This window comes from Carassius auratus, chromosome 32 (assembly GCF_003368295.1).
Source record: "Carassius auratus strain Wakin chromosome 32, ASM336829v1, whole genome shotgun sequence".
Lineage (NCBI taxonomy): Eukaryota > Metazoa > Chordata > Actinopteri > Cypriniformes > Cyprinidae > Carassius > Carassius auratus.
Window position 1 is genome coordinate 6,410,941 of NC_039274.1, and position 14,421 is coordinate 6,425,361.

The 14,421-nt window shown below is 38.9% G+C and overlaps 2 protein-coding genes across 3 annotated transcripts in view; one reads left to right on the top strand and one right to left on the bottom strand.

Annotated features, from left to right (window-relative positions):
- Positions 1–6,633: 6,633 nt before the first annotated feature.
- LOC113051450 (lysosomal acid phosphatase-like) lies at positions 6,634–12,994 on the bottom strand. Its single transcript, XM_026215203.1, has 11 exons — positions 12,804–12,994; positions 10,929–11,024; positions 10,472–10,558; positions 10,213–10,365; positions 9,937–10,035; positions 9,421–9,510; positions 8,623–8,755; positions 8,109–8,197; positions 7,836–7,942; positions 7,568–7,743; positions 6,634–7,283 (listed from the first exon to the last, which is right to left on the bottom strand). The coding sequence occupies exons 1-11, from the start codon at positions 12,885–12,887 to the stop codon at positions 7,153–7,155; spliced, it is 1,245 nt and encodes a 414-aa protein (XP_026070988.1). The 5' UTR covers positions 12,888–12,994; the 3' UTR covers positions 6,634–7,152.
- Positions 12,995–13,448: 454 nt separating this feature from the next.
- The window catches only part of LOC113051449 (activating molecule in BECN1-regulated autophagy protein 1), a 44,566-nt gene continuing 43,593 nt past the window's right edge, over positions 13,449–14,421 (top strand). For both annotated transcript variants that reach the window (XM_026215201.1, XM_026215202.1), the window contains exon 1: positions 13,449–13,759. The gene's annotated coding sequence lies outside the window, so the exon portion shown is untranslated. The remainder of the gene's footprint in view (positions 13,760–14,421) is intronic.

Sequence of the window (14,421 nt, forward strand, 5' to 3'; positions counted from 1 at the left end):
CTCCTAACCTTTGACCTTGACAACAGACAATCAGTATTTCAATTTTCCTATTTCCTTTGCTCTCCATGTGTGAAATAACATGTACATCTTAATATTTGTTCATTGATAAGCTGATCCCCAGATTGTGATGGTAAACCTGTGCAGTGACCTGGATCACTGTTGACAACTGAATGTTGAGTGTAAAGGTTAAAGACCAGAGTGGGATTAAAAAAAAATGGCCGGTGTCTTTGAATGAAGTCCCATGTGTTGTATTGAAAATTTTGACTGAATGTTTATGTTCTCAAACAGTTGCACTGATCTGGACAAGTCCATATAATAGTCTTCTTGCAGTATAGGTGTACAAACATTTCTATAAAAAATTCTAGATTAATTATTGTACTTAAAACATACATTAATAACAAAAAAGATGGTTAATTGATTTTAAGAGAATGTTTAAAAAACAATCTTTAAAATTTATGCACCGCTGGTGTATTCATGATACCACAGTAGCTTGCAGAAACTGGAGCCTCATTTATAAAATGCATTTACAAATAGATTTCATTCAATGACAAAAGTAAGGATTTACAAAAGCATGTGTATGAACTTCCTGTGCTCATATACCAGTAATTAAACTTGATTAAGAACATGTAAAGATAAAAAAAGCTATTTTCCTGACACTGAAGACTTGTGCCATTACACATGTACTATGAGCTTCCATTTTGACTGTTAACAAGATGTCAGTGACCAGGTACATGAAAGATGTGCATTTGTTTAAAACAGTTTACAGTTGTCCTGTCAAACATTATTTGTCTATTTGTTGAAAATAAAAAGGTTGTTGTCATCTTTTCAGATCAAGTACATCTCAAAACATCAAAATTTCATAAGCTAATCAATACAGCTTTTGTGTCAAATTTTCAGTTATGCAGAGATCTGCACTGAGACAGTTAAAATTCAAATATTAAAAACAAAGAAACAATTAAGGACTTTAGAACAATCTGGACAAATTGCCAATAATGTTGAGTGGCAATATTAATTTTGTTAAAATTCTTACTGGGCATGTTTATTAGCCTAATAATTTTGTATTAAAGGCAGGGTAAGCGATTTCTGCTAGCCAATGCTGACATTTGAAATCACCAAACGAACACGCCCCTGCCCCAAAAGGTGAGACTTAGGTCTCTGCAGAGCAAAAGTGGGCGTTTATGACCTTGTGGGTGTTTTCAAACTGCTGGTGTTTCTAAGTCATTCAATCAAAATGATCCCTCTTACCTAACCCCACCCCTAAACCTACCATCACTATGACGTCAGCCAATCAGGCATCATGGTCTAAAAACACCCTGATCTGGTAACTCCCCTTACTTTCCTGCAGAGACCTATATTTGGTAAAAGGTTATTGGCTCTACTTTGATAGCTCTGCCCCACACCATGCATGTCTACATTGGATGTGAGTGGTGCGGCAAAATAGGTGAGGGCAATATCTCCATCATGAAAGTCTGTGATGCTGTCTAGCGGTCTACAGTAGCCTACACCATACATATATATATATATATATATATATATATATATATATATATATATATATATATATATATATATATATATATATATATATGAATATGAAAATTACATCAGAATCACAACTGAATGCTAGCACAGATGATCAAACAGCAACCACAGCGGCTAACGTAATGTCTTGTTCCCGCCTCTCAGGGAACCGAGGTTACGATAGTACTGTATAGCTGGTTATAACAGTTCACAACACATGAATGAAACTTAACTCACCGAAAGTACATGTGACACTACAGAGGGTACATCCAGCTTGTAAAACCTGGCGAATGTGTTCTGGGAAGACCAGCCAGCAGCAAGAAATAAATCCTGGATAGACATACATCTAGACCAGGCCCATGATGGAGATACTGCCCTCACAGAATGAGCTCTGGTGTTGAGGGGACAATCCTTTCCCTGGCATTCGTAAGCCAACGCAATAGCATCCACAATCCAGTGAGAAAGTCTTTGTTTTGAAACAGCACGTCCATTATTACATCCACCAAAGCACATGAACAGCTGGTCCGTTTGATGAAAGGCAGCTGAGCGATTCACATACATCTGCAAAGCCCTAACAGGGCAAACAGCGCTCTGAGCTTCAGCATCACACAAGGCTTATGGCTCAGCAGATAAGGCGGGCAGGGAAACAACCTGTGCTCTGAATGGTGTATTGAGTGACTTCGGAACGTAACATGGTCTCGGCCGGAGAGTGACATTACAGTTGCCATGTCCGAAACCGATGCAATCATCATCAATGCGTGTAAGTCTCTGTGATTGCCCATTAACCGGGGAACGAAAAGCAGCAATAGCGGCCACATACATCTTCAGCGTGGATGGCAAACTCCTGCAATCCAATCTGTGCTGTAGAAAGCGCAAAACATCTGACACGGAACAGGTCCCCCTGCATCATTTTGTGAAAACCCCCCACTTCGGAGCGTAGAGGCACCTGGTAGAAGGTGCCCACGCCTCCGTAAGCATGCTCAGCACTCGTAAATGCAGAGCATCCCGCCCATTTATGGTCCCCGCAGCGGCCACACATGAAGGCTTAGACAGCAGATCCTTCCTGAGGGGGATTTTCCATGGGGGAGCCACCACGAATTCTCTCAGGTCCGCGAACCAGGGATGATTCAGCCACTTCCGGGCCACGAGTATAACTAACGCTCTCTCCTCTCTGATTTTGCACCACACCATGGGCAGAATATTCACCGGAGGGAATGCGTAAAGTCTGGCTTCCGGCCAATGTGATGTCAGGGCATCTCCCGGCAGCGGGGAGTGAGATAGAGAGAAGAATGTCTGTTGGTGCGTGTTCTCGCTTGCGGCAAACAAATCTACTTCCGCTCTCCCGAATTGATCCCAAATCATTTGAACTGATCCTGGGTGAAGCCTCCACTCTCCTGTAGGAATCCCGTTCCTCGAAAGCATGTCCGCTCCATGGTTCAGAATACCGAGGATGTGCGCCGCTCTTAAGGAGAGAAAGTGTCGGTCTGCCCACAACAGGAGACTCGATCCCTGTTTGAATAGAGCTCTGGAACGCACACCGCCCTGGCGAGTTATGTACGAGACCACAGACGTGTTGTCAGTTGAATCAGTACATGTTGCCGTTCCAATTTTGACTGAAAGGCTTGTAGGGCTAAGGACACCAATTCCAATTCCAAATGATTTATGTGCCACCTTCTCTGTGACTCTGACCACAGGCTTGAGGCAGGTACGCCCAGGCACACTGCTCCCCAGCCTGAAGTCGACGCGTCCATCGAGATCACGTTGCGCTGCTCAGACCCCGCCCAAATCAGGAATGGCTCCTCACTCTCAATACCCAAAGAAACTCCTATGCTGAACATATCCAGCTGCTCCACGGTTTCAGACTGTGAGTGACCGTAATGCGTTTGTGGCCCGAAGACCACACCCTTGGCAGGGTCTCGAGTCTTCAGCTGCAGTGGCCGCATATGCAGCAGGCCTAGATAGCCGCTGCCATCAGTCCCAGAAGTCCATGAAATTCCCTCAGTGACACCGACCTGCCCGGTCTGAAACTGCACAGTCTCGATCAAATTGCCTCTATGTGCTCTTGAGAGATACGGGCTCGCATCGACATTGAATCCAATCATCTTCCCAGATATGTTATGGTCTGACTCTGTATAAACACGCTCTTCTGCATATTCACACACAGTCCCAGCGTATCCAAATGGCGAAGCAGTGTTTCCATGTGACTGATTAGCACATCTCGAGTGGGCTAAAATCATACAATCGTCCAGATAATTCAAGATGCGCATTCCGCTCGATCTTAGGGGAGAAAGCGCTGTGTCCACACACTTTGAAAATGTGTGGGGAGCCAGGCCCAGGCCAAACGGAAGCACTGAATACTGATAAGCCGCGCCTTCTAAAGCAAACTTTAGGAAGTGCCTGTGGCGCGTCGCTATTTGAATATGGACGTACGCATCTTTAAGATCCACTGAGGCGAATCAGACCCCGGGCCGTATCTGTGCCAAACTCTGTTTCAGCATTGTCCTTCTGAATGCGCGCTTGTGAAGTGCTTGGTTGATGGGTCTCAGGGTCCAGATTTGGACAGAGTCCACCATCCTTTTTTGGCACCACGAAGTAGCGGCTGTAAAACCCGTTTGGAGGGACACGCTCTATCGCTTCTTTCTCAAGCAGACTGAGAACTTCCTGTCTCAGAACGGAAAGTTTTTGTGGAAGTCAGTGACGGGACCACGCCATTGAAGCGGGGAGGTCTGTGTTTGAAGTTAAGAGAAGATCCGTGCTGAATCATTTCCAGTATCCACGGTGAAAAGCCCGAGATAGCCCTCCACACGTCCAGGAAGTGACACAGCGGACAAATTAGCTCCGTAGCCACTGATGGTGTGTTTTAACCTGAGTCCCGACCTACGAGGCTAGAAGTACTGGCGGGAAGGTAACTTGCGGTGGGCATTGTGTAGTGTTGGCACTCAAACGCCCTCGAGAGGCCATTATAATCATGGGCTGTGGCTCTGCGCAGCTCTGAGACAGGACAAGTCACACAGTGTTGGGTGCAAGAAGAAGAAAAAGCTCTTTTTGTAAACGGATACATGTTTTTATTGCGTAACTCACACAAACAGCATTTTGGAAACCAACATGGCAATCGTCGCCCACAGGAACATGGGGTACAAGACTTCTAGCTTGAAGAGAGAGATTCTGACGTAATTTTTGCACCCATGCAATTTATACTGCCCGCGTCCTGTCAGTATTTGCATGCTTCGTGTCAATTGGCCAGCTGTCCTCAGCTGGCATTAGCCCATAAGATTTCAGCAAAAGTGGAGAAGGGAGTAGTTCCCATATACATCAATAGCTGACGTAGTGTTGAGTTACCACCTCGATATAGGAACTGCTGCTGCATTATATATATATATATATATATATATATATATATATATATATATATATATATATATATATATTTTTTTTTTTTTTTTTTTTTTTTGATGCACCGACACAAATTTCAAATGATTTTCACCGGTCGCTTTGTTGCATCCAGTGTAGAGATCGACTTTAGCTGTTGCAGCAAAGTGCACGTCTGAGGTAGAAGAATGTGTTACTCACACATTGAGAAAAAAACAAAGCTACCACAGTGTCTGTCCATCCTGTAGACCAGTATTTTCCAATTCTGGTCCTGGAGAACCCCCATCAGTGCACGCTTTTGGTGTCTCTCTTATCCAATGCACACATTTGAGGTCTTGGAGTCTTCACTAATGAGTTGAATCTGGTGTGTCTGAACAGGGAAACATCTAAAATGTGCAGTGCTGGAGGTTCTTCAGGAGCAGGATTAGGAACCACTGTTGTAGACTAAAAGCTCTCTCCTCCGCATCATGAGTAGACACGCCCCATTCTGCTGATTGGCTACAAATTTGTTTTGCTATTCGTCCTGTTTCAGTTTTCCAAAGCATTATTGTAAAAATGGATCACCCTTCGTTTAAAGGATTAGTTCACCCAAAAATTTTAATTTGGCCATGTTCTACTCACCCTCTAAGCATCCTAGGTGTATGTGACTTTCTTCTTTCAGAATAATCCAATCGTTATATTAAATATTGTCATTGCTCTTCCATGCCTTTCAATGGGGCTAAGCGGTTGTCTGGAAATCTGGATATTTATCTTACAAAAACGCATGGATTCACTACAAGGGGCCTTAATTCACCCCGCTGAACCGTGTAATGGACATTTTATTACAGATGCACACACTTTATTTCACGTCTTCTGAACTGTTGACAGCAAACACCCGCTTACCCCCATTGAAAGGATCGGAAGAGCAAAGACAATATTTAATATATCTCCGATTGGATTATTCTAAAAGAAGAAAGTCACTTACACCTAGGATACTTAGAGGGTGAGTAGAAGATGGATGATTTTTCATTCTCAGGTGATCTAACCCTTTAAATATGAAGTACATGGAACTGATTTTTTTTTTTACTGTATTGAGACATGAAAGCATAAAATGTGTATTCATGTGTTCATAGTGCAATGACAAAACATCAAGAAAACTGCCCAAGATTAAACTACTCCAATAAAGTAGTAGTAAATCTCTTCCAGGTCTGTTGTGAGCATGTTCACAACACTGCATTGAAGCTGATGTCATGCCATGCTGCTTATGTATCCATCTTTATTATTGGCTGCACCAGAAAACACGTCAGCAGCGTCAACAGTCACAGCAGTCGCGCTAACAACAGACCCGATAGAGAAGACAATGCTGAATAAAGTTATCATTTTTGTAATTTTTGGCCAAAAATGTATTTTCGATGCTTCAACAAATTCTAACTGACCCCCCTGATGTCACATGGACTACTTTGATGATGTTTTTATAACCTTTCTGGACATGGACATCATACCGTACATACATTTTCAATGGAGGAATCAAAAAAGGTCTCAGACTAAATCTAAAATATCTTAAACTGTGTTCCGAAGATGAACAGAGATCTTACAGGTTTGGAACGACATGAGGGTAAGTCATAAATGACATAATTTTTATATTTGGGCGAACTAACCCTATAACCTGACAAGACTTTTCATATCAGCATGTTGTAATTCAGAAATTTACAAATCAAAACTCTTCTGTTGCTGTAAATCAGGAGAAAATCATGAGGGTAAGAGTGCATTATAAGGCCTCAATGTTTATTAAGTAGGCTTTTGTTGTCCCATCTGAATCTTCAGGCGTTGACAACTACAGTAGATTTAAGGGCCTGGGAGCACAAACAGTAGGACGCCAAAATCCTTGTTTCAATGAGGACTCACAATCTTGGACATATTGAGTTCAAGTTATAGTTCCATCATTGACATTTGTAAACAATCTTCCATTACAATAAAATCCCTGAGCCGAAGACACACATGAAGTCAAGTTTCTTAGTTACATGTCTGTGCACTAAACATTGTTACGTTAATGCTACTGACACCATCACAACTCATGATTCCCTTTTCCTCAAAACACTTAAGGTTACAAGTAAATAAAACGATATCAAGTGTTCCCCAATGTAAAAGAAAAATAAATGTGTGGCCAAAAAGAGTTCTGTCTTGTCAGTTGTCTTAAGAATTTCTCAAGAAACTGGCGTTGTGTCCTCATAGTTCCTCTTCACTGTCCCACAGTTCCTCTGTGCGGAGGAGCCGATACGTTTGTCAGGAATCACTCTCATTTATGACATGACTGTAGGTACCCATGGGGTCTTTTAGACGGCATAGCACTACAAACAGCAGCAGTACCAGGAGGAAGAGAAGACATCCACACACAGCCAGCGCGATAATGACCTCTGTACATATATCAAAGAGAGAGAACGATTTAAATCAAAGTAACTCAAATTGATAGAAAAATCTATTTTAAAATCTATATAATCAATATGGTTGACCACTTTATGTATATTTTGAAAGATATTTAAAATAGTATCTTGTCATAGGAAATAAATTGCATTATAAATATCAATAAATAATTAAATATACATAATTTACAATTTATGTTTACACAAACATAAAACAGCAAACAGCATACGTTTGCAAACAATAAACAGCATTTATTAACATAAAAGATTGTGATTACCTTTGTCTGTGGCTTCCTTCCTTATCTGACACTCTTTATCCCTGTCTTGTGGTATGACTTCACGTGTGAGTTTCACAAAGTCCTGTAGGGAGCAGCGCTGGGAACAGCCCGGTAAAGACACATTGTATGGTGACACATTAGTGTCATTGCGATAAAACATCTCCACTGTAAACATCCTGAAAGAGCAACGCAAAGGTATATTTTGGTTGACCAAAGCGTGTCTACTTGAAACATGGATTTAAGAAACACAGTTCTGACACACAGTTACCCGTTCTCTTCCTGGTGAAGTTCAATTAGATGACACGAGGCATAAGGTGGCTGCAGGCCATTAAAGACATTCAGAGCTTCCTGCAGGGCTACAACTGTTGTGTCATGCTAGTGAAGAAAGGGTTACATGGGAGAACATTACATGAACTGCTTACTCTAAAGAGGACACATTTCTTTTATTTTTCTTTCTTTCTTTTTTAGTAGGCTATTGACTGAAAAAGGGAAGTTTGGGTGTTTTGGTCTGCTGATGTGTGAAGTGTGACACATGACTCACAGCTGAGTATACCATTATCTTCACTTCCTGTTTAGAGTCCGGTGCTGCAGCATTTGACAGATTCTTAATAATCTGATCTAACAGCAGGCCTGTAAATGAAAGCAAAAGTGCAGTTTTAGCACAATAAAGTGTCACAGGATCACAGTACTGCACTTGTGTATTTCAGTTTGAATTTAGAATAAGTCCATCCACTGTTTCTTTACATTGACATTTACCTGCACTATAAATGCCCATTGTTTCATTTTGCAGCCTCTCCATCTACTCCTACAAAACTCATTTGCCTATATGTGAAACTATATGTTAACTATATTAACAAGAATCCTCTCTCTTTTTTGAAATATCAAAAACTACTTTCAATGTTTAACCTCATATAATAGTTTTTTTCTGGCTTTTTGGCTCTTATTATTGTTTTCATTTAGTTTATTTATTTATTTATTTTGCTATTGTTGTTGTATATTACTTGGCATTATTGTAGGTTTATTTGAAATTACTTTAAAAAAGAAAAAGCTCTCACCTCCCTGAAGTCTGCACTTCTCTTTTCTCTTGTAGACTCCAAACAAAATCTGATAAACAAAGTTGTTTAAGACCTTTAGCGTCTCCATCACACTTGGAGTAACCCAATCAGGTGGTCGCATCCCATGCTTTGCCTGGGGAAGGAGAATAACGAGAAGAGGTGGAGAGAGAAGATTTTCTGATCTGACACAGTTCATGGTGTCTGTCTGAGCATTAGGATTTAATTTATTCTGAGCATGAGATCAGTCTGATATAAAATTAAGTAATGGTGATTCAGTTTGTGGTACGGCCATTATTGCAAGACATTTACCGCAAAGCCTCATAATATCATGAATGTGTCCACACAGACCGGGGAATTGTCTTATCCACAAGCCATCAAACTTGTGAACGACTGTCATGATAAATGTGTTTGTGTAATAAGAGCCTCCTGTGATATTGTAAATGCCCAATAACAATCAAATAAAACTGTGATAGGTCTATATATGCACATATATTGAAATAGTTTGAGAGTGTAGGGAGAACGCTTTGTAGCTCACAGTAGATCTTGAATCATTTTGAAGTTATCATTTAAAATAAATTCCTCTATGTAGAAAATAAATGAAATTGTTTCTTCTGGAGCCCTAAATCTGCACTTGATAGTGAGTAAAAAAAAACCTAGATTTGCACACACCGCCTTCATTTCAATATATCATTCATTCTTAAAAACGATACTTAGCAGGTGAGATTGACTGGCAGAGTTTTTTAATCCTAGATATAGCCATGAGTGCACGTGTGCGCATAAATACCAGGTGAAACTCACCTCACAGAACAATGTGTCATACAAACTCCAGATATTTCCAAAGTCGAGTTTCTCCAGTCCTGTTTTATTTCTCACCATCGCGAAAAAGCCCTGCATAAAAACATAATGACATCCCCATAAGTGTAGTAACCAATATGGCTGGGATGGCTAATCTACTGTTTCTACTGTCTTTGTACACATATACGTGCTAACATTGTAAGGTGCATACTAACATGCAAGTAAATTACTAACATGAAAAAAACAGGGAGCGAGATTTAAAATGGAATCAGAATAGCACTAAAACTATAAATACTTTGACTGAGGAGCATATGTTTTCTGCCATCTGGCAAAACATTTTCACAAAATCAATAAAACGATTTACATTTCTTCCATTTACATGATATTTACCCAAACAAAACAAGGATGTAGGGATTCAATATGTTCTTAAAACAGGCCTAAAGTCTTAAATTGTTAAAATCTAAGGTAAGAATGTTTTTAGTTTAATTATTAATGTTAATTATCACATGGTGGACTCACCTTGTAGGTTTCAGTCATGTTAAGAAAAATGTTTGTTTTTTCAGTCTCATTCATTAACTGTGTGTAGCGTGGACAGTCTTCCAGAGGGAATGAGAGCAGCTGGAAAGAAAAAATACAAACACACTGAAGGCAGATCGTGTAGCAATGGAAACAGATTTTAAACATTTACTGTGCAAATATGACTTCATCACTGAAGAGAGGTCAGGGCCAAGTTTCAGTGTGCTGCAAAAAATTTGGAGAGAAAAGGGAGAACAGAACTTCAGTGTGATGTATTACCTTCTCTTTTTCCGCTGGGACAGTGTGAACAGGTATTGGTTGCCATCTCAAATCTGGATTAAACACCTCAGAACCGTTAGGTGGGAACATGCCAGCCAGGTTTGCTTCTGCACTCATTAGAGTCCGATCAACATCTGTGCTTCTGATGAATATCTACGGCACAAAGACATGATTACTTTTTCTATGTAAACACATAAGTCTGATAACTCTGTTAAAGTTTATTGAACATATTTAAACAATAATTTAGAGAGACAGTAACCTCATGCCGGTCATAGCTCTCACTCAGGAATCCCGTGTAGCGTTTCTTTAAAAACTGACCCAGTTCGAAGTGTTGCTTCATTCCCTCCTGGAATGATCAGAAGATTGAGTTGAAGTAATAAAATCAGCCTCCTACTAAATCTTATATGGAAAGAATTTAATTAAATCCTTAAAGGTGCATTCAGTAATTTGGTGCCAACTAAAAAAAGTGTCATCTGAATGTGAGAGGATGACTGATAATACTCATAAAATGTTTCTACAAAAACTGTTTTAATTATGTAAGGAGCAGTTCACCCCCTCAATGTATATATAAACACAATTTAGCACGCACAGACACTTGCATGTTTCTATATAAACTAAAGGCAACTGAAGTAGCACATAACCAGTTAAAACAAAGAGCATAAGGTATGTATGTGGGTGTGGGTGTGGGTGTGTGTGTGTGTGTGTGCATACTGTACCTGAGAGAGCTGTCCAAATCCCTGAGGCCAGTCACTCTCCTTATAGGGATCAGTTGGATAGATCTCGATTGGAGATCTGTCACCATGTCGATAAAGCTGACAGAGAGGAAGTCATATATCTCATAAGTATTGGGGATTTATGTGTGTGTTCAGAGGAAAGAACTACAACGTGCAACTGTGCAGAGTTTAGCAAAACCAACTTGTCAGGTGCTCATCCTGACACCCAGATACAGGCCACACAGTTGTCTGTAAACACATTCTAATTGGATGAGCAAATTTAGTTTATCTCATTATCTTTATCTCGGTCTTTCACAGAAATCAGACTTATTTCAATGTGTTTAATGCATAAAGATTTCAGTTCTGGCTTGTGACTTCTCTTTTACACTAAAGGTCTATCTTATCCACTTAGGTCTACTATAGAAGGACTTATTGAAATCACTTTCAAAACATCAAGTAGGTGTTCTATGAATGCATTAAATTATAGTCATGTCACACAATCACGTTTCAAATCACTCAACCCTCTGGTTCATACTTCCTCATCTGCAGTGACCTGATCGTCATGATTTCCCACAAAACGCTTTTATTCACTTATTTAAAACAGGTGTCAGTATCAAATATGACTAACCACAATACAAAAAAAAGTGGTTTTATGGTTTTTATGTGGCACAGAGGTGAAACAAAATGTATAAACATTCATATCTTGAAAATGAAACAATAACACCAACTTAAGAACTAAGTAGAATAAACATGTAGATTTGTGCGCACAAAAAGAAGAAAAGTTAAATCTTTAAATACTCTCATACAGCATATTAAAAATCTGATATTTGTATTATTGTTTATAAGATTAAGTGATAAGAATTATAGTGGGATACAAAATGGGGATTTAAACCATTTTTTGTTATGAATGAAAAATTCTGCATTCAATATAAAGAAGTTGGCAGTGGTGAGCATTCAAGACATAAATGATTTTCATAATAAGACCTTTGAGAACAAAGAAATGGTTTAAATTTTGTACAATCAAAATATAAATGGAGAGCGGTTTCTTCTGAAATACCACAAAATGAATGTGCCTCAATGTCAGAACGCCCTTATAACTGGATCTGCAAAACGTGTCCATTAAAAGCCAGGACTTTTTCCGAAACAAACGAAGCACGATAGAATTTAGTGGACTTAAGCTTGTATCAAAATTTTTTATTCCTTTTGAGTTTCGGTTCCTTGCCGCTGTCGCCTTTGGCTTGCTTAGTTGGGGACACTTCATCTACAGCGATATCGTTGACTTGATTGCAAATAAATTCACAGACACTATTTAAACTGAACAGAGATGACATCACTGATTTCAATGATGAACTGCCTTTAACTGTCATTTTGCATTATTGACACACTGTTTTCCTAATGAATGTTGTTCAGTTGCTTTGAGGCAATGTATTTTGTTTATAAAGGTGACTTGACTTAGACAGGAACGTGCAATGAAAAACAAAAACAAGTATCATCATGTGATGAACACAAACATTGACAAAGCCGGTAGGTTTATTAAAATATCTAATAAACAAAGTTTACGTCGAGAACAAGTTGCAAGCTAAAAACAAAGTTGGTAGCAAACAATGGTTACTCGTGTCAGCAGATATTACGTTACCACTCACACGTCGTTATGATTGATGCCGTTTCGAAGTAGACAGACATCGACCGAAGACAACGCAAAGCATTGAAAGAAGACACAGACATCGGTTCATATTTACACAAAAACACAGAGTTCTAATGCATAGAAATATGACACATAACAAGAAGCCAGAATGTGTGTGTCGTTTTATGAACAGCTTTTAAGACAAAAGGTTCTGTCAAACCAGCTGCAGACAGATTAAACATTATAGTGCTTACCACAGTGACAAACTTCAGCGTACTTTCTCCAGTGGAAAGACCGAAAGCAAAGAGGAAAGCGATGGCCAGAAAACAGGACTCCATACTTGTGGACGAGCACCTGAAGCAGAGCACAGTAACCTCACTGACTGAATGATGATCGTTGTCTCCCAGGTTTCACAAACACAAGGCACGAGATGCGAGTTTTTCCGGAAGTGCTCCCATTGGTCAACACATTCTGCTGCTTTAAAAACACGTGATTTGATTGGCTGTCTCGGAACAGACAAGGACTCCGGAATAATAATTTGTTTTTTTTGGATTGTTTATGATGCAAATGTCATTTAAAATTAAAATCCAGTCTCCTGTTATATTTTTATTCAGTATTTATGAGTTATTATTTAACCTGATATGCATGACTCTAATAATTTGTATTCGTATATATTAATATTAAATCGTATATCAATACTCCTAGTTGACAATTATCTTTAATGATTTTATTTTGTTTATGCATATAGGTATTTTAAAAAACTACACCCATTTCCATAATTAATGAAAAAAGAAAAGAAAATGTAAGGGGTTATTTTATGCACATGGTTTAATTAATTACATTTACCCGTTCGCGCATGCAGCCGTGAACGATGTTTTTTGTAGTTGATTATGAAGGATCAATCTGTGCTCTACTGGCTTTGTCTGTACGCTTTTTGGCAGGATGTGTTGCACTCTATGGTTGAACACAGCTACAAATCTAAAGTGACGTTATATATTACCCTCTTTTCGGGAATAAACAAAAATAGTCCACACTGTATTTATATAAACCCGAAAATAAAACCAGCACTGAATATTTAAGTGAGGTTCCTGCTGCTTAAGTGTCCCAACCACTGATCTATTCTCTATGATAGATCAGTGGTCCCAACGTAACTTACTTATTTTACCTGATATCTACGATTTCAAGGAGTATATTCGGACACAAATATGAGGTAGGCCGAATCAGAGACCCCGAGTGGTCGTCTTTAATATATTTTAAACTTAAAACACTAATAATTTAAACACCATGTAACTGAATTCATACATTAACGTTACCTCAAACTGTAGCATGCTAACTGCTAATGTGAAAGCTGTTATTCTAATTCAAAATCAAACATTGTAAATTATATATAACTATAACTGGTGCCTTTATTCTGGGACCATAAGGTTAATTTACTTAGTGTTTATAGCACTTTTACATCCCCTATCTAGCTTTATTAGCGGAAGATAGCAGCTGAATTCAAACATGTAACGTTAGCCTGTCAGCTGGAGAATAGCTCAAGATAAACTGGCAAAAGACATGTAAAGCTGATTCAAGTTTCTTCAACCTGTTAAATAGCATATGTATAATTACTGTCTTTCTACCAGCTACACTGGTATTTAATTATGTATAAAGCTCATTTAATTATATCCCTTTATTTATTGTAATATTTAGCTCTTTTCTGTTTTGGCCTTTCATATGTTTTATGTTGAAATATATCTTATCTTATATATATTATATGTTATCTAATTTCCCGCCTGTGTTATTTTAGTATCATATAATAGTTTTTATTAATATTTTTGTATATAGTTTCTGTATATTCCTATATGTTTTCTATATAGTTCTTATGTTCAT